The 18,107-nt window shown below is 50.3% G+C and overlaps 6 protein-coding genes and 1 non-coding gene across 7 annotated transcripts; 5 read left to right on the plus strand and 2 right to left on the minus strand.

Moving 5' to 3' along the window:
• Positions 1-339: 339 nt before the first annotated feature.
• VTN77DRAFT_9422 (uncharacterized protein) lies at positions 340-1,424 on the plus strand (the record flags this gene model as incomplete). Its single annotated transcript, XM_069426029.1, has 3 exons — positions 340-900; positions 1,030-1,254; positions 1,353-1,424. 3 exons carry the CDS (start codon positions 340-342, stop codon positions 1,422-1,424), a joined length of 858 nt encoding a protein of 285 aa, XP_069273862.1.
• A 551-nt stretch (positions 1,425-1,975) lies between these two features.
• On the plus strand, positions 1,976-4,612 carry VTN77DRAFT_9423 (uncharacterized protein; the record flags this gene model as incomplete). Its single annotated transcript, XM_069426030.1, has 2 exons — positions 1,976-2,740; positions 2,801-4,612. The coding sequence occupies 2 exons, from the start codon at positions 1,976-1,978 to the stop codon at positions 4,610-4,612; spliced, it is 2,577 nt and encodes an 858-aa protein (XP_069273863.1).
• Positions 4,613-5,780: 1,168 nt separating this feature from the next.
• VTN77DRAFT_9424 (uncharacterized protein) lies at positions 5,781-6,983 on the minus strand (the record flags this gene model as incomplete). The annotated part of the gene is made up of 1 exon (XM_069426031.1): positions 5,781-6,983. The coding sequence occupies one exon, from the start codon at positions 6,981-6,983 to the stop codon at positions 5,781-5,783; it is 1,203 nt and encodes a 400-aa protein (XP_069273864.1).
• Positions 6,984-8,004: 1,021 nt separating this feature from the next.
• On the plus strand, positions 8,005-11,416 carry VTN77DRAFT_9425 (uncharacterized protein; the record flags this gene model as incomplete). The annotated part of the gene is made up of 4 exons (XM_069426032.1): positions 8,005-8,112; positions 8,179-8,516; positions 8,572-10,777; positions 10,916-11,416. 4 exons carry the CDS (start codon positions 8,005-8,007, stop codon positions 11,414-11,416), a joined length of 3,153 nt encoding a protein of 1,050 aa, XP_069273865.1.
• Positions 11,417-11,781: 365 nt separating this feature from the next.
• On the minus strand, positions 11,782-12,613 carry VTN77DRAFT_9426 (uncharacterized protein; the record flags this gene model as incomplete). The annotated part of the gene is made up of 2 exons (XM_069426033.1): positions 11,782-12,492; positions 12,563-12,613. 2 exons carry the CDS (start codon positions 12,611-12,613, stop codon positions 11,782-11,784), a joined length of 762 nt encoding a protein of 253 aa, XP_069273866.1.
• A 421-nt stretch (positions 12,614-13,034) lies between these two features.
• On the plus strand, positions 13,035-17,252 carry VTN77DRAFT_9427 (uncharacterized protein; the record flags this gene model as incomplete). Its single annotated transcript, XM_069426034.1, has 9 exons — positions 13,035-13,105; positions 13,174-13,293; positions 13,350-13,623; positions 13,680-14,400; positions 14,451-15,754; positions 15,807-15,960; positions 16,015-16,444; positions 16,530-16,933; positions 17,002-17,252. The coding sequence occupies 9 exons, from the start codon at positions 13,035-13,037 to the stop codon at positions 17,250-17,252; spliced, it is 3,729 nt and encodes a 1,242-aa protein (XP_069273867.1).
• Positions 17,253-17,660: 408 nt separating this feature from the next.
• Positions 17,661-17,748, plus strand: VTN77DRAFT_t128. Its single transcript has one exon. It is a non-coding gene; the product is annotated as a tRNA-Glu (tRNA).
• Positions 17,749-18,107: the final 359 nt, after the last annotated feature.

Here is an 18,107-nt window from a genome sequence, read left to right on the forward strand (position 1 = left end):
AAAATTGAGCCGTCCAAGACAGTATGTTCTTGAAGTCGTAGGAAGCACGAGGACTGCTTTCAAAGTTGTACTTTGATACCGATTTGGTATCGAACTAATAGTTTCTGCCCCGTGGGGTTATTGCTGAACCACCAAACCACCCGCTTCCCCACAGTTTCGGCGTGATGAGCCTCGGAAGTAATTACTGTGACTGGATCACTTCTTTCTGATGTCAAACTACCATGACTTTTAATTTAATATATTGGTTTACACCGGCGTCCTACCACGAAAAAAAAATCCTTAACCAGGTTTTTAATATAAGCTGGAACTAAAGCAACACCAGACCAAGTCAGCTGGACCATGCCCGCTTTGACCCTCCATCTCCTTGCTCTCAAAGACACTAGCTCTATTGATCCCAAGAGCTTCGTGAAGAGACTCAGCGAATCACCCAACCTCAAAGTCATCGTCGCATCTCGCCCACGACATGTCGTCATCTACCCCACCATCATCGACGTGACTCCTCTCGCGACGCAACAGTGGGATCTTATGGTGCTTCTGCAGCAGACGCAGACACAGGAGAATCCAACACAGCCCATCCCGGAGGATTTGCGACCCGCTATCCGCACGGAATACAGAATTCTTGTCGGGGTCCCCTCCAAACTCCTGGCGACCTACCCCGAACGGGATGCGGCGTTGAAGCGTGAAGCGTTTTCTTCTAGGGTGCCGTTGACGGGGTCTCTGGAGAAGAAGGTACGTCAAGGCTGCGTTGGAAACTCATCGCAGAACCTGGAAGTGTCGCCGCGATTGCTTGCGTTCATGGATGAGTTGTCCAGGGAGCATGGTGATAGGCCTGTGACCATGCTCAATCTGTTGAATTTCCGTCATCCTGGGGGGAAGGAGAGTTACTTTCAGTATGGCCAGGTATGTCTTGTTTGTTTTCTTATTCTCGTTCCTTCGCTGTGTTGGTTACAGTGCCAAAAGGAACTACAGACACCATAAGAGCTAGGAATAATTCTTGCTGGCCGTGCCACTAATTGTTGTTTTCACCAGGCCTTCATCCCCGTGGCAGGAAAACGGGGCGGCAGCGCGAAACTGGTCGGGAGCGTGGTGAAACCGTCATCAGCTATCAGTAGTGACTCGCGAGGAGACTACAATCGACCCGAGCAGGACTGGTGGAATGAAATCTCCATCGTGCACTATCCATCCATCGGGCATTTCTGTGACATGCTCGCTGGGGACGATTACCAAGCCATCAACGAGAAGTACAGACTGAAGGCGAGTGGATCAGAAATCAGAAGATTCTTTTAAATCAGATCTTTCCGAAGGGAAGGAAGAATGATCTCGATTAACTGACTGACGGCTGGGCTCTCCAGGCGCTTCGCGATACCTTTCTCCTCTGTACTACCGAATTTGACGTCGAAGAAACGAACTCTGCGAAGCTGTAAAGGCTGCAAATTATCGGTTTGGTAAGTCAACAGTCAGTCTAGTTCATGTGCAATGCTCAAGTGTGCATATCCAACTGAAGCAGATGAGGTCTGTGATTGCCAATGCATAATACCTCTCAGTACATTTTGATCTTGCAGGAAAGATTTTGCCTAGAAAGACAGATATTATTGAGGATATTTTGTGGCTGCTTGGAACTGTCTCTTCTAGGCAGAGTGGGTTAAAAATTGTCAGAAATTCCACTTAGCCAAGACTGATAGAAATTCATCTAACAGCACTATATCAATAGTAATCAGTACAGACAAGTAGGTACAGATATAGTTAAGAGTACGGAGTATTGGGTTAATCAGAATCCAAATCCATGGATGTCGCGCGTTGTTCTGACAGGCTAGTCCTGATATGGAGTAGTCATGATCCACCGCGGAGGCACGCCTCAAGACGCGTTGGAACAGACCCGCGTGCCGTACCATCAAAACCACCAAAACACACAGAGCGACGACAGACAATGGATTCAGCACACGACCGCATTGAATTCGTTTGTTAATATCTAATCATGTATCTGCCTCGCAGTTTAATCTCCCATCTCTACCTGCAACTTCTCCGCTCGCACCATCCGCTTTCTCCGCCGGTACTGATTCTCGTCGCCCTCGAGCCGGATGCTCTCTGTGCCTGTCGAATCCTGACCACGTTATTAAAACGCGATTATATTCCTCACAAGATCCAGCCTGTTGCCGGATATGGCGATCTTGCGCGTGCAGGCGAGGAGCTGGTCCGTCCAATGCGGACCACAGACGGAGGAAGTGGAGGAATCGTGGTATGCTTAGGCGTGGGAGGACTGGTAGATCTCAGTGAAATACTGTGTCTCACGGGCGAAGATGGGACGGAGGATATGGGAGGAGTCGAGGTCTGGGTCATTGACGCGCGCAGGCCATGGAATCTAGGGAACGTCTTCGGCGGACAACCGCAGCCCCGACAACCATTGGAGGAAGTCAACCAAAATGCACGTCGGAAGAATCCTGGAGTGGATAGGGGCTGCATCACTCGTTCCTACACGAGCGGTAGCGGAGGCATCATCGTCTTTGACGACGGAGACATTGAAGAGGAATTGACCGCGGAGCGGGAGGCATATTATGCGTTGGAGGAGATGCCAGAGATTGATGAGGATGAGGATGACGATGGCAGTCTCGGGTCAGACAGTGAGGGAGAAAGTGAACCAGGATCGCACGGCAAGAAACGGAAGTCGTGGTCGGGGAGAGAAGACGAAGATGACTATGATGAGGAAGACGAGCCTCCGCGCCGACGACGGCGGAGCAACTCAGTGAGTGGTGTCCTTCATTATGATGCATCCCTTATCTCTCACTAACTTTTTGTTCTCCAGAGTTCTCCAATTCCATCGTCGCCTACCAACCGTCGCCGGATAGGACACGACTCTTCCAACTCGTCACGTTCTCCTTCTCCAGTATCCGACTCGGTATCTCCGCCTGTTCCAAAACAGCCTTCGGCACGCACGTTACGAAGACGGCTCCTGCGATTGAAAAGAAAGCATGAGAGTGTATTACAAGCATATTACTCAATGGGAACGGCTTACTCGGAGCCAATTTCATCTATGCTCTACTCTTTGGCGTCGGAACTGGGCCGCGAAGATAATGACCTGCTATGGCTTGCGATTGTTGGGATCTCAAGTATGGAGGTCTCAGGACGGACGATGTCCGGTGTTGGTATCTCAGACTCGTCAGAATCTGGGGGTTCGGCAGGTTGGGGTGGAGCACGGGGAGAACGAATCCGCCAGATATTGCGGGATGAAGTACATCGACTTAACCCTCCTGATCCGTCCGAAAGCTCTCGTGATAGTCGAGGTGAAATCAACGGCGTCATCCCTACCACTGGCCGATCTCCAACCGATACGTCCATCCGTCTCTCACCAGAACCAAGATTTCTTCTCGTGCGGCATTGGTCTCTTTATGAGAGCATGCTTCACAGTCCCTACTTGGCCTCCAGATTACATGTATGGACGGAGAATGGCCGGAAACGTCTACACAAACTGCTGGCCAAGATGGGCATCAGTTTGAGTCAGTGCCACCAAAACTACACGCACATGGATATGGAATTAAAGCGGGTGTTGCGCCAACGATTACTGAAATATGCACCAATGTACGGTTTGGATGGGTTGGTTCCACCAGTCGCCTCTGGTCATAGCAGTAACCGCGAAGGATGGGGGTTTGTACGAAGCTGGGGCTGGAAGGCGTGTCTCTCCGCCACGGATGTTTCTGTTATTCTCGGGGCGATTCTCGAAGTCGGGCCACAGAACGCGTCGTCCTCCTGGGATGCCAATGCTTCTTACCACCCACGGAGCACGAATGGGTCGTCTCAGTCCGAAACGCCGTCAGAGTCGGACCCTGCCAATTTGCATCCCCGATTTTGGAGTGCCTACGACGCGCTTTCTCCCACTGGATCGGAATCACCTACTCTGCTCCTCGAAGCCCTTCCTCTCGCACAACATCTTCACCGAGCCATTCTCCGTACGGGCACCTCGCTGCTCTCGAAACATCAGATCCGTCACTTGCGTGCATTCCGCATAGCTATTGTTAAGGAGGGACCGGATGTGAAGTTATTCACCAATCCGGGCGCGCTGACCAAACTCGCGCTGTGGGTTGCAGAAGCCATCCAGGTGCAGGAGCGGGAGCGAGGCGAGGGGTTGAAGATTGGGAAGAAGCGGGCCGTGGGAACTCCGCTCGTTCTGGCTGGACTGGATGAAGACCGCGGCGTGTATGTTGTTGTCGGCACGGGAGGAGGCGGTGGTGTCATTGACTTTGCTGCTCTAGCAAAGCGACAGGAGGAACGTCGTGCAAAGAAAGAAGCCAAAGAGAAGAAGAGAAAGGAGCGCGAAGAGCGTCGCCGGAAACGCGCCGCCGAGCGAGCTGAAAGGGACGACGATGACGAGGAGGAGGACGAGACAGAAGAAGACTCCTCATCATCAAGCTCCGACTCCTCGTCCGATGAAGACGAGCAGAACCTACTCGGAGGCAAGAACCTAGTCCGCAACCGCTTCGGCATCGCCTTCCAAGAAGTGGTGCAGGAGACCAACGCCCGCGTGCGCATCGACAGCTTCGAGCACTGCGTTGTAGAAGTGCAGAAGGAAGACCTGGGCGGGTTTCTAGAGGCGCTGAGCTTTAGGAGTGTTGTGGGGTAGTAGCAATTTCCCATAGACATGGCGTTCGTTGGCGTTGGCGTTCTAATTTATTTATTTCTTTCGTTTACTTCATTACCTCATTTTCTCTTCTCTTTTCTCTTTTTCATATATCCCTTCCCTTAACTTCTTCTTCTTCTTTTTCCTTCTTTTTTATTTCTCCATTTCACAACATGACGACCAGCTAGCCAGGTTCTTTCTTTCTTGGGTTTGATCGATTGACTGATCGATTCAGCATTCTTATCTTTGTTTTCCCCTGTGATTTCCCCCCCTGTGACGACATCATCTCTTTTCTCTTTCTTTGCATGAATGGGTTTGCTTTGCTTTGCTTGGCTTGGATGGATTTATGGATGGAAATGATTAATAGGGTACCTAGGTCGGTTAGTTATAGGGTTGTTTTTAGGTATGTAAGTAGCGTAGGTATCTAGGAAAGAGAAAAAAAGACCGTGTTTCAACGAAAATCTCATCCTTTCCTTCTCCACTTGTTCCTCTTGTTTTTTTATGTTTCTTCTTCTCTCTCCCTCTCCCTCTCTCTCGTTATCTCTCTTGTTATTTTTTTTTCTCTTTGTATGGTCGGGTTTATGTCATGGCATAATGATAAGATAGAACTCATGCATATTACTATTACTATTACATTGTATCTAATTTCAATTCTTTTGGCGCAAAGATGGACATGCTATGGGAATATGATCCGGCTTGCCGGGCGTTTTGTTTTGCAAGAAAAAAAAGGAAGTTGATTCGATTCGAGGAGCTAAGCCCAACACCAAGCGAGGATCGATCGGCTTAATCGGAATCGGGTTCATGAGGAGAGAGGGAAAAAAAAAGATACCTAGATAATGGAATTTGATCGGTTGGGTCATTGCTCTTTTCTTCTCTCCTTGTCCTTCTTTCCCCTTGAAAAGAAAGATGAATTAATTTCTAACCCAACGCAACGCCTTATCTAACGCACCTAACTAATTACCTGCCTGCCCTTGCTAACACTATTCTGGTGGAAATGAAAATGGAAATCATGCGCCAGTACAGTACCCCCTACCTACATGGGAGGTAGGAAGAGAGCTGATTGATATATACACGTAGAGTACAGAACTGAAAGAAAAAAGAAATGTAATAACAGAGGATTGTTGTGGGAATCACAAATGCAAATGACGAAGAAAAGTAAAAAGAAGCACGCTCATGACTTGCCCAGTATCGACCCTGCTAGCCAGATGGTGGCGCCCGCGCCTAGGACGGTCAGTCCGACAAGACGCTTTGTCCAGTTGTCTTCGTCTGTCATTTTGGCGACGCCGGGGGCGGCCTTCTTCTGCGAAGTTGAAGACGATGACTTGGTCTTCTCCCTGTCTGCACTAGCAACGTGATGGCTGCTGTTGTTGCTGGAGGAGAAATATTCCTGTTCCCGCCTGCGCCACTTCTCAACCAGCTTCGCAATCTCGGCGAGATCTTCCTTCAGTGAGCCCGGCTCCGTCGAGTTCGTTTCCACCTCCACGTTCTGGACGTTGCCGAAGAAATCCACCACCGTTCGAAGGCGCCCTTCCTGCTCGCCACCGGGAAACAGGTCCCACCTCACTCCAGGTTGCGAATGGATCTTGGTCTCGTCGTACGAGTCGAAGAGATCGCCCAGGGTCAGCTTCGAATTGGGCGTGGTGACCTGCGTCTCGAGGAAGTCCAGAACATAGTATGTCCAGCGATCGATGACGGCGACTCCGACATCATTGTCGGCGTGATGCGAGTAGGACGACTGGTCCAGCGCGCTGGAGCCCGTTGCGATGATGTTGGGCGAATAGAAGTAGGTGTACATGGTGTTGGCCTGGCACGTGTCGATCATGAATAGCAGCTCGTGGTATCGTTTCTTCTCCCACATCTGGCCAAAGGCATCGGCCAGATCCCACGCCCCGATCTCCTCCGAGTCCTGAAACTTCAGAAATCGATCTCCGCCGTGGCCAGTCATGTAGACGAGGACGTTGCTGCCTGCATCGGAGCCCAGGCGCTTGCTCCGCGGCACATCCTCGTCCAGCCGGTCGGTGAGCAGTCGAATGAAGTTCTCCACCGTCACTTCGTAGCCACGGTAATCCACCTCGATGTTCTCTCCATACAGGTCCACCGCGCGGTCGGCATTGCTGTACACCGTTCCCGGAAACGCGTTACGCGGGTTGCAGGCCATATCGTCGGGGAGCATCAGGATGATCTGCGAGTCGGGGATCCCCAGGCGCTTGACGGTGCGGTAGAGAGAGAGGACATTGGCCAAATGGCGGTAGTTGAACCAGAATCGCGAGGTCGAGACCAGAACGGCCCAGTTTGAGGTATGCTCCGCCAGCCCAGGGGCGGCGGAGAGCAGCAACGGAACGAGGGTGGCGGTGAGGAGATAAGAGAGCCGCATGGTGGGTAGTTTGAGCGACCCTCGGGTCGCTGCTCAGGAGAAAAGCAAGGTGGCAGGACAGCTAAGACAGCTGCATTAAGGAAAAGAAAGAAAAAGATGGTTCATATTGCGGCAGACGGAGTATTCCAGGCGGATGGCGGAGATAATCTGTCAGCAGCCGTCTCTGGTTAAGCTCGGCGCCGTCTGCGGGTCCTCCGATCGCCTGAGGCTGTTCGCTTATCAAGAACTTATCTTGTATCTCAGAGCATTTCCCCGCAAACACAGCAGTAATAACAGACTAAATCAGTAATAGACTAATAGTTCAGCCTTGCAAGGGTGTAAGAATGCAAAGCTATACCAAGCTATGCGGCTCTACTTGCCATGACCCAGAAGTCAATCTGCCATCTTTGTAGACCTATGTAATGTTGCTCTCTTCTTGTCCAATGAGTACCAGCAAACAGGCTTGTTCTACCATCGTCTTATCTCACCCCGCGTCTTCATTCACGGAGGCAGACCCTGGACACTGACATTGGGTATTGGCCGGGCTTCAGCCATGCCAGCAAACACCAGCATATCCGCCTGCTGAACCACCCCAGCCAGCCCATCTCGTACACGCTGTGGCTGTTTCTGCCTGTTTATCCTTTCTTTCTTTCATGCCCCGCAGGACACAAGACACGGCAGCCTTGGTGACATGACGAGGCTGTCTTTCTGTCTTTCCATTTCTCTTCTACTCTCCACGTGAACCTTGTCAACTGCTGCCTCCCTCCACGCGTCCCACTTGAAGTAACAAACAGCTGTTGCTTCAATTATCTGCGCCTTTGTCTTCTTCTTCCTTCTGTTTCATACACCCAGCGTAGTTCCATTTTCTTTCTTTTAATATCCGTTTCTCGCTTGTCTGAAATTATCACGTCTTATGGTTTGATCTTCTGATGACTTGACTTCTTCCTGGCGCTTCTGAAAAAAACAAAGCAGCAGCTTCCATTGTCTGTACCTTCTCTACTCCTGACGCGAGAACCCAAGGCCTCAAGTTCTAGGGTTCGCCATGTTGATCTGGCAGGATAGGCAGTGCTCTGCCTCCGGTAGCACAAAACACCAGAAACCAGCTCTGGAAACTCTACCTTCGGAGACTCTCAAGATCATTTTCTCTTATGTGAGTACCTGTTTTGAGACTCCTCTACTCAATTGGTGTACTGATATCGAATGGGGAAATACTCAGGCTAGACCAAAAGACTTGGCCAGTTTGGCTCGTGTCTCACGCGCTTTTCGCGACTTGGCTGCTGCCCAGCTGTACCGCACTCTCAGTCATGTTTTCACGGATGACGAAAAGAGAGATGGTCAGCTGTCGGTTGACTACCTTGCCGGAATTCTCGAGACTCTGACCACTGCTGATTACAACTATGCTCGGTTTATCAAAGAGATATCCATCGACACGGATACTGATGCCAGTGCCGAACAGGCCATTCGAGAGTTCAAATACGAGTACACTTGCGGCAAATTTCTGAACACCCTGATCCTCGCAACGCTGAAGAAAATCACCGCTCTGGAATCCTTCAGGTATTGAGAGCCTTGTAACCATCAAAAAGTGATTATCTGTTGACTGTCTCTCCAGGTGGAATGTCCGTGTCGAGATCGGTCAATCTGTTTTCCGAATCTTAAGCAAGACTTCCACTCTCCAGAACCTTCATATCCGTCTTCAGCCGGGACCGTCGCTGCATTCGTTGTCGATTACGAATACCATCCAGAACCCACCACCTCCCTCTTCAATTTCTATTCCACATACCCATCAAACTCCTCAGTTTCTTACCCAGCCTCACAGCAACAGTGTGGTCTTTGTCCCTACAACAAATCCACCGTCTTTTAATGCATACCTGGCGCCTCCTAAGTCGACGGCCGCAAGTAAGAATGTCAAACCTGCCCGGAGACTGGGGATCAGCAAGCCTACCGTCGAGCCTCAGAACTTTTCCCGATTTTCTGGGCTGAGGACCTTGGCTATCTTGGACATCGACAGCCATGAATACATCCCGGAGATCGCAGCATGCGTCTCCTCATCTTCTGCGTCACTTAAATCGCTGAAGCTTTCCTTCTCTGAGAGCCTGGCGTTGAAAGCTCGACGGAAGATGGTGGCTGAGATTTCAGACATAGACACCGTCGTGGAAGATGCAGAGTCTGATGATTTCGGCTTTCAGGGCATGGCACCTCCGCCACCTCTGCCTCCTATCTCGAACGCCGGAAATACCTTTGGTCCCACTACAACTTCTTCCGCTATCAGCCAGGCAGATGTCCGTAAGGAGCGTGCCGCTCAGGAGAAGGTTCTCGCCAGGATATTCGGTCTAGATAAAGAGGATCCTGGTCAAAAATTGCTTGACGTGTCTTTTGAACGGGCCATTGCCGCTGCATACAGGGAATCTCAGACGGCAGCGAAGGCGTTCTTGAAACGTGACCAGGACCGCCTCTTTGTCAGAAGGCTCAAGGATATCTCGGCAGAGATACGTTCGAACATGTCGTCGGCCAAAGGGTACCCCGCCAAGTCCCTTCGAGCTCTAGAGAAGATGGAAAAAGCAGCAAGCAAATACCTAGAACGAAAAGATCATGACGAATCTCTTCGTGCCGCACACGGATCTTTCAGTCGAGAGAGAAAATCAACCAAGGCCGACGTTCCTGCCCCGGGTGAATCCAGCCACAGCCACAATGTGCAGCCCCCAGGTGATGTAGATAATGTCACGAAGAACACCTCTGATGGCCAGTATTTTGACTATTTGGAGAAGGTCTTAGGCGATTCCCGGCACCCACCCACTTTCCCGTTCAGTTGGAACGACATGAACGACACCAAGGAAGACGATCTGACTCCGGAATCGAAAAGCCAGGACCAGAACACTCATGCCGATGTTTCTCCTTCATCGGAATTGCAATCAACCCAACCTGAAGTGACCCACACAGAAAGTGTGGTGGACCCTATCAGTTCTTTCGGTGCGCCTGGAAACCATGATGGAATCGCTGAATCTGACTTATCCGGTCCTTTCAAGCCCGGTGGGATATTCGGGGCCGCCAAGAATACGCACGAAGATACCCTATCAGATATCGTCGACATGGAACATCCTGATGATGATGGAGACAGTGGGGATGATCAAGAGTCCACTGATGATTGCGGCGATTGGAATGACGACGAAGCTACAGAGAACCAGATGGGACATACAGAAGAGTCGAACGCTAGTACCAGCAAAGGAAAAGAGCCCGTAAGAAATGGCATAACCAACGTCGAAGAAGGAAGATGGGGTCGCAAGCGTGCTGGGGAACCGTCGATGGAGAAGGACATCCAACAATATCTCCGCGCACATCACGGTCTTCCCTTGGAAAGCCTCTCGATCTATTTGATTCCGGTCAAAGCGAATATACTCGTCAAGGCTGTCGACGTCACCAGCCTGAAGCATCTGTCGCTGTTGAACGTCGGACCGCAGAGTCACTTCTGGGCAACGCTTGCAAAACTGGCGCTTCCTCTGAGCTTGACTTCCATTCACACTGACAACGTCACCCACTCTTTTCTCCATTTTCTGGACGGCCACCGTGGCCTCAGAGAGCTTTTCCTGTTCGAGCGCAGTCGCAAGTCCAAACTGGCATCAGGCACACCGAGAACCACCGTCGGGATCGAGCACATCAGGAGGCAAGTGTTGAAAAGGCACGTTGGAAATCTCCGGCGACTGGTGATCCGGAACGACGATAATGATGGCTGGGTGCTTAATCTGAAATCTATTCTGACGCTGGTCAAACTGGGGGTCAATCTCGAGGAGCTTATGATCGGGCTGAACTCGGTGAATTTTGTAAGTCAACGTCAACGCCTCACCTCGTTCGTCACAAGCAAGTCGATTTTTCTGTTTTTGGACCATTATATTGGGCTCCTCCAGTGGTCATTCTCCATTCCTGCCCTTGCTCTCCTGACTAACATCCATTTCTCCTAGCACCACTTCATGCAGCAAATTTCGGGTCTCCGATCTCTCTTCGCGTTGCAAATTCTCTTCCACGGCCACAGTCGTGATGGGTACAACAACCGCCTGGTCCGCGAAATGCGTTACAGCATCGCCGATACCATCGTGCATTGCCCTTCTCTTCCGGTCGAATACGTGGGCGTGTGTTGCGCGATGAATGTCCCGGGCTCGGATTCGGTAACGCAGATGAGAAGGACTGTTCGCAAACCCCGCGCTGCTGCACTGCAGACTGCTTCCAGGTCGACCACCAAGACGGATATCAAGGAGAAGGGCAAGGCAAGTAGAGGAGACCTGGAATCAGACCATGACGGTGGACCCGTCCAGGAACTTCTTGACGAATGGGCCATTGAAGATAGCGAGGAGGAGTTAGAATACTGGGAGGAAAATTCGCCAATTGTGAAGACTGACGTGAAGATGGGTGATGTCGTCGGTGTCAAAATGTGGGAAAGAGAAATCTGGAGGCTGAGACTGTAGTCGGGAGAGGTTTTCCATTTCAAGTAAAGTGGTGTTGTGATGTGATGCGAACAATAGATTAGCTCATGTGCTTTTCTTTTCTACGATGTATGTATGGGTATTGTTCACCATTGTTGTCCGGCGGTCATGGTGTATGTATGTATGTATGTACTGTACTGAATAGTCGACACATACCAGAGTAACAGACACGAATTTGATATGTATTGACCACTGCAGGAGGCATTCGTCTTAAATACAACATACAATTCGACAGAGCTTTTGATCATTCTTTTTCCAATAGGAAAGTTGGCTTGTTTAGGTGCTAGGTTATCTTTCTAGACTAAACGTGACCAGTTGATGTCTAATATAGTCAGATTGCTTATTTTCTATTTACCGTACTTTCTGTTAAATTCATCTACCACCTTTCTCGTGGTCTTGATAATGTCCACACACCCCGGAGAGTCGCTATGACAACAAATAGAAAGAGGATAATCCTTCAATAGCAACTGCACCACGCTACCATCCGTGGCAGTGACTGACTGCGTTTCGACTTGTTGACGTACGTGTCGTTCCACCTCCTGAAGATCCCACTGTTTCTTCTTCCGGTCGATGACCAACATCCCATCCGGGCTGTACTTGACATCCCCATAGAGTTCAGCCCAGAACTCGATCCCCAGATCCTTCGCCGCTTTCTCCATGTTGGTGCCTGCCAATCCAAACACCGGAACCCCCTTGGGGATACCCAGCATCACGGCCTTGGCGACTTCGTAGTCACGACACATCATGCCGTAGAGGATTCCGTGCGGCTTGACGTGATGGAGAGGCATGCCCTCCCGGTCCAAGAAGCCTTTCAGCGCACCGACCTGATATATCGTGATCGCAGTCAACTCCTCGCTGGAGAGCTTCATTTCCCGACGCCCAAAGCCCTGCAGATCTGGGAGACCTGGATGGGCGCCGACTTTGACGCCGTGGGCTTTGCAGTTCCTGATCGTCTCCATCATGATCAAGGGGTCGCCGCCGTGGAAGCCACACGCGACGTTCGCAATGTCGATCATGGGGAGCAACTCGAGGTCAGGACCGCATGCCCAATTCCCGTACTACAGAAGGTTTTGCCCCAGATCAGTCTTCTATTATTGAGAAGGAGTGTCACAGGACGGATGTGCATACGGCTTCCCCCAGATCGCAGTTGATCAATGCCTTGTGTTGAATAGGTGCCATTTTGGGCACGATCCCGGTTGTCTGCTCAACTAGCTGCGAAGACACTTGCACGGTTGCAAAACGAGATTATTCCCAACGGACGTTGAGAATTGCTCCACTGACAGAGCACCCTCCCCGTACTTATTTTTTTGGGTGAGGGGCTTGCCATGATGCGGAGAAAGACCAAACAAGGAAGCTCCGCGGAGACGGTTGGCCCCCAACTGCCGTTGTTATCACCGACTGCGTGGCTTCTTATCATTATTCGCAGATAAGATACATTCTGGTGGGGGAAACAATTCCAGTTTTTGGGTTTTGGGTCTGGCAATGGAGATCATACCCGATCATACCCCTCATTTCTCGGTGATAACTTATGAGGGCGAAATCCACTCGCGGGGTCAACAGCGATGGCAGCGTTGGAAATCTGTGCCTGTAAGTCACCGCCATGGAGTCCCTCAAGACCCTGTTGATAGCCAATCGTGGTGAAATCGCTGTGAGGATCTTGAAAACTGCAAAGTATGTACATAGCTCTGGTATCACAGACGGTTCTTCTCAGAAGCTAACCAGGGAGATATTTTGTTTAGGAAACTGGGCATTCAAACCATTGCAATATATACCGAACCCGACGCAGCTTCTACTCATGTGCGTCTCGCAGATGAAGCGGTGTTGCTCTCCGGGTCCCCTTCCACAGCCTATACAGATGGGTATGGATTCAATTGGTTCCCTTGAGCTCAGTATCGTCTCTGATGATGTCCCATAGCGACCAAATCGTGGCTATTGCCAAGAAACATCAAGTCGATGCAATCATTCCTGGCTATGGCTTCCTCTCAGAGAACGCAGACTTTGCCAGGGTTGTCAGCGCAGCGGGAATCGTCTTCGTCGGCCCTTCGCCAGAGAGCATTGAAGCATTTGGCCTGAAGCACACTGCTCGGGAGCTGGCCACAAAGGCCAGGATCCCCATAGTTCCCGGGACCCTAAGCCTAGTTCAAACGGAAGATGAAGCGGTGGAGGCCTCCAAGAAATTAGGATTCCCAGTACGTTGACCGACCTCTCTCATACGGACGCTACATTGAAGCTGACAGATCTATAGGTGATGCTCAAAGCTACTGCTGGCGGTGGTGGTATGGGCTTGTCGACCTGTCAAAATGAAGACGAAGTCCGGCAATCTTTTGCTACCGCAAGATCCAGAGGTGAAGCTCTGTTCAAGAATGCGGGCATGTTTATCGAACGCTACTATCCTTCCAGTCACCATATCGAAGTGCAGGTTTTTGGCAACGGACATGGAAAAGCCATTCACTTTGGCGAGCGGGAGTGTTCTATCCAGAGAAGACATCAGAAAGTCATTGAAGAGTGCCCCAGTCCGTTTGTGGCCAAACATCCAGAATTGAGACGAAAACTGGGAGAAGCTGCGGTTCGTCTGGCTGAATCTATCCATTATGGATCTGCCGGGACTGTTGAATACCTAGTCGATGACGAGACTGGTGACTTCTTCTTCCTAGAGATGAATACGCGCCTGCAAGTCGAGCATGGCATCACCGAATTATGTTACGGCGTGGATCTAGTGGGACTGATGCTCAAACAAGCCGACGCTCAATGTTTGGGGAGTAAGGGATTAGATGCTTCATATCTGGAGAAATTCCAGGCTATCACTCCCTCCGGAGCGGCTATAGAGGCACGAGTCTACGCTGAAAACCCAGTTAGAGACTTTGCACCTACCCCCGGAACGCTCCAGAGTGTAGAATGGAAGGAAATCCCGGGATCTCGATTTGATACATGGGTCTATACCGGCACCAAAGTGTCGGCCAATTATGGTATGATGACCCCTGGCGATCTACCATTCAATGCTAATCGCAAAACACAGATCCATTACTGGCCAAAGTTATGTATCATTCTCCTTTACGAGAACAGACCATTGCTGGACTGCAAACGATCCTCACGGAATCTCGTATATGTGGTCCACCAACCAATCTTGATTTCCTAGCTGCAATTCTTCAGGATGAGCGTTTTATCGCCGGCAACACCCTGACCAGGTTCTTGAACAACTTTGAGTTCAGGCCCGCGGCCATTGACGTGCTGGCTGGGGGCGCCTACACTCTAATCGAAGACTGGCCTGGCCGCCCAACAATTGGCAGAGGCTTCTGTCATTCTGGTCCCATGGACCCGCTGGCATTTCGGATTGCAAATGCCCTGGTGGGCAATCCTGTTGGCATGGAGGCATTGGAAATCAGCCTCAGCGGACCAGACCTGCGGTTTCTGGGCCCAGCTGTGATTGCCCTTTGCGGCGCTCCCATGGAAGCCAAGCTGGACAACGCAAGCATTCCCATGTGGTCCCGAATTTATGTATCTGCTGGTCAACGTTTGACGATCGGAAAGACCACAGGAGGAGGATGCCGCGCGTATCTAGCTGTGCAAGGTGGTTTCCCTAACGTCGCCAACTGGTTCGGCAGCAAGTCGACAGCTCCAATGGTGGGTGTTGGCGGGTACCAAGGTAGACAGCTTGCATCGGGAGATCTCCTTGCTATCACAGATCAAGTTCCTGAGGTGAAGGGGAAGCTCCGCATCCCTGAAAGGCTCATTCCAAAGTACCCGTCTGAATGGGAGCTCCTCGCAATGGCAGGGCCTTACGATGAAGGGTATATCACCGAAGACAGCATCGACATGTTGTGGGAGGCGACGTGGACAGTTTCACACAATGCAGCCCGAGGTGGTATCCGTCTCATCGGCCCAAGACCTATATGGAGTCGCCCCGATGGAGGGGAAGGTGGAGCACATCCTAGCAACGTAATTGAGTACGGGTATCCCATGGGAGCATTGAACTGGACCGGGGATGACCCTGTGATCTTCCCGGTTGATGCCCCTGATTTCGGCGGCTTTGTGTGTAGTAACGTCATTGTCAAGGCGGACTTTTGGAAACTCGGGCAGATCAAAGCAGGAAACAAGCTGAAGTATAGACGTGTATCGCTGGAAAGTGCACTTTCTGCCCGTCGAGAAGTCGAGAGATTCGTCGATCAAATAGTCCAGGGTTGTCGTGCAGGTGGCGATTTTGACAATATTATACCACTGAATGATGAACTCCCGCCTGAATTGAAGAGAGAAGAGGGCGGGTCTGCTCTGGTGCATCAAATCCAAGAGCACGACAAACAGCCACTTGTTTCGTACAGACAGGTGAGAGAAACCTCGGTCGTCGATTAATTCATCCATACTGACCGAGTGCCAGGGCGGGGATGACTACTTACTGATTGACTACGGTCATGGATCCTTTGACCTTAACCATCGCTGCAGAACTACGGCTCTGATCAAAGCTCTGAAAGAAGGAACTGGAGAGATCTCTTTCTCATCTGGACTGATTGCCACAGTCGGTTGTGGAAATTGTAAGGCATTTTAGAGTTTCATTTGAATGTGATGCAAGCTGATTCTTTTGACAGCATTCCTGCTCTACTACGACGGTCTGAAGATTCCGCGACACAAGCTCATAGAGTATCTTTGTTCGCTGGAAAGCAAACTTGGGGATTTGACAGAGGCAAAGGTGTTCAGCCGCCGGTTCCGATTACCGATTACTTTCGAAAGTAAGAAGCAAGAGGACGCTCTGCAACGGTATATGGAGACCCAGCGTCCATATGCCTCGTACCTCCCGGACAATCTTGCATTTGTCGCGAAAAATAACGCCTTTACCAGGGAGGAGGTGGAGAACCTCTTCTTGACGGTGACACTGATGGTGATCTCTGTGGGATTTTTCACTGCGCTGCCCCTGGGACTTCCGGTCGATCCCCGTCTGCGGATGAACTGTCCGAAGATGAATCCCAGCAGAGTATATACACCGGCGGGGTCGGTGTCCTGGGGAGGGAGCTGCATGGCGTAGGTGACTCTTTTCGCATTGGGGATTTTTTTTAAAAAAAAAAAAGATAAATTTCCCCAGACCATGCTGATCTGGATCATACAGATTATACAATGTCGACTCTCCCGGTGGATACCAACTGACGGGGATGAGCATTCCTGGCGTTGATATCCTCGGGTCCAAAAAGGGCTACAGCCTGGAGAAGCCGTGGCTGTTCGAAGACTTCGACCAGATCACGTTTTACCGTGTTTCCGAGGAGGAATACGAGAAACAACTGGCCCTGTTCAACAGCGGCCGGTACGAATACCAGTGGGAAGAAGTCCTCTTCGACATGGCTGAACACAACAAGCTCCTGCGCGATACCAAGGACGAGGTCGATGCGATCCGAGCGCGCCAGCGGAAGGCGCAGGCGCAGATGGAAGCGATTGAAGCCGAGTTGCTCGAGCGGTGGGAGAAGGAGAAGGCGGCAAATACCATCTCCATGGATACTGTTGAAGCTCTGTTGCAGGGTGAGTCAAACAGCATTATTCCTTCTCTGCAATCAAATAAAGGCAATGATTAATGCTGTCTACTACAGATCCCGAAATCATTCCCATCCAAGCCCCCCTCAACGCCAATGTATGGAAGGTTCAAATCCAAGAAGGCGACACGATCGACAAAGACCAAGTCGTGATCATCCTCGAAGCCATGAAACTGGAGATTGCCGTGCGGGCGGAGGAACAATTATTCGCTGAGGGCGTTGACGCCATCGTGGAGAAGATTCTAATCAAGCCAAATGATGTCGTCCAGGCAGGACAGCCGATGATTCTCGTTCGGAAGAAGAAATAAAATAAAACATTATTATTAGCATTAGCATCTAGGAGTAAAAGCGATCTGACTTAAAAGGCTAGTTATCACCATATTATAAAAACTTCAGCTTTCGTTTTGCAACCGACTTCATGAAATCTGCCTAACCTCTCTTAGCAAGAGATATATAAATGTGCAAAGAGGCTATCAGATTAATTATATATTAAGCTATATTAGCAAGGGATATTCTTCAGTGAGACAGACAAAATAGTACTAAGTGATATAGCAAGGAATATAGGTAGGGAGAAAAGAGAGAGAGAGAGAGCTTCTTCCAGGAAAGGAAAAAGGGTTTCAACAACCCTAGTTAACAGTATGGGAGAAGAGAAGGGGTTGGTTGGGGTTGGACTGACTGACTGATAACTTCCTCCCCGGAAGCTGATTAACAGATAATCCGATATGGTGTACGGAGTAATTACGGAGTAGTCTAACATCGCTCTCTCTCACACAGCAGGCGGGGGTGCGATTCCCCCTATCGGAGGCATGACTAATCACCTCGCCTAGCGCGGGGTGGTTCTTTTTCTACTTTTCCAACTTGCAATCTTTTTTAGGTGCAATGATTCCTTCTTTTTTTTTCTTTGGCTCAGCTGGAGGTTTAGCGCCTTACCTGTCCTTTAGTTTTTCCTTTTTCTTCTTTTTTTCTTTTCTCTTACCCATCTCTCCTGGGTGAGTCAGTCCAGAATCGAGCTTTTCTTCTCTACTCGCGGTTTTGAATAGTAGTACTACAGTACTCGTTTCAAAAAAAAATTACTTAACCTGATGATTAATAGACATGGTCGGACCGATAATGATGCTGACTCATTTGATATTAACTTTGGACGTCCTCCGCCAAGAGATTTG

This window comes from Rasamsonia byssochlamydoides, assembly GCF_041956645.1.
Source record: "Rasamsonia byssochlamydoides strain NRRL 3658 unplaced genomic scaffold VTN77scaffold_89, whole genome shotgun sequence".
In the NCBI taxonomy this organism is placed as follows: domain Eukaryota; kingdom Fungi; phylum Ascomycota; class Eurotiomycetes; order Eurotiales; family Trichocomaceae; genus Rasamsonia; species Rasamsonia byssochlamydoides.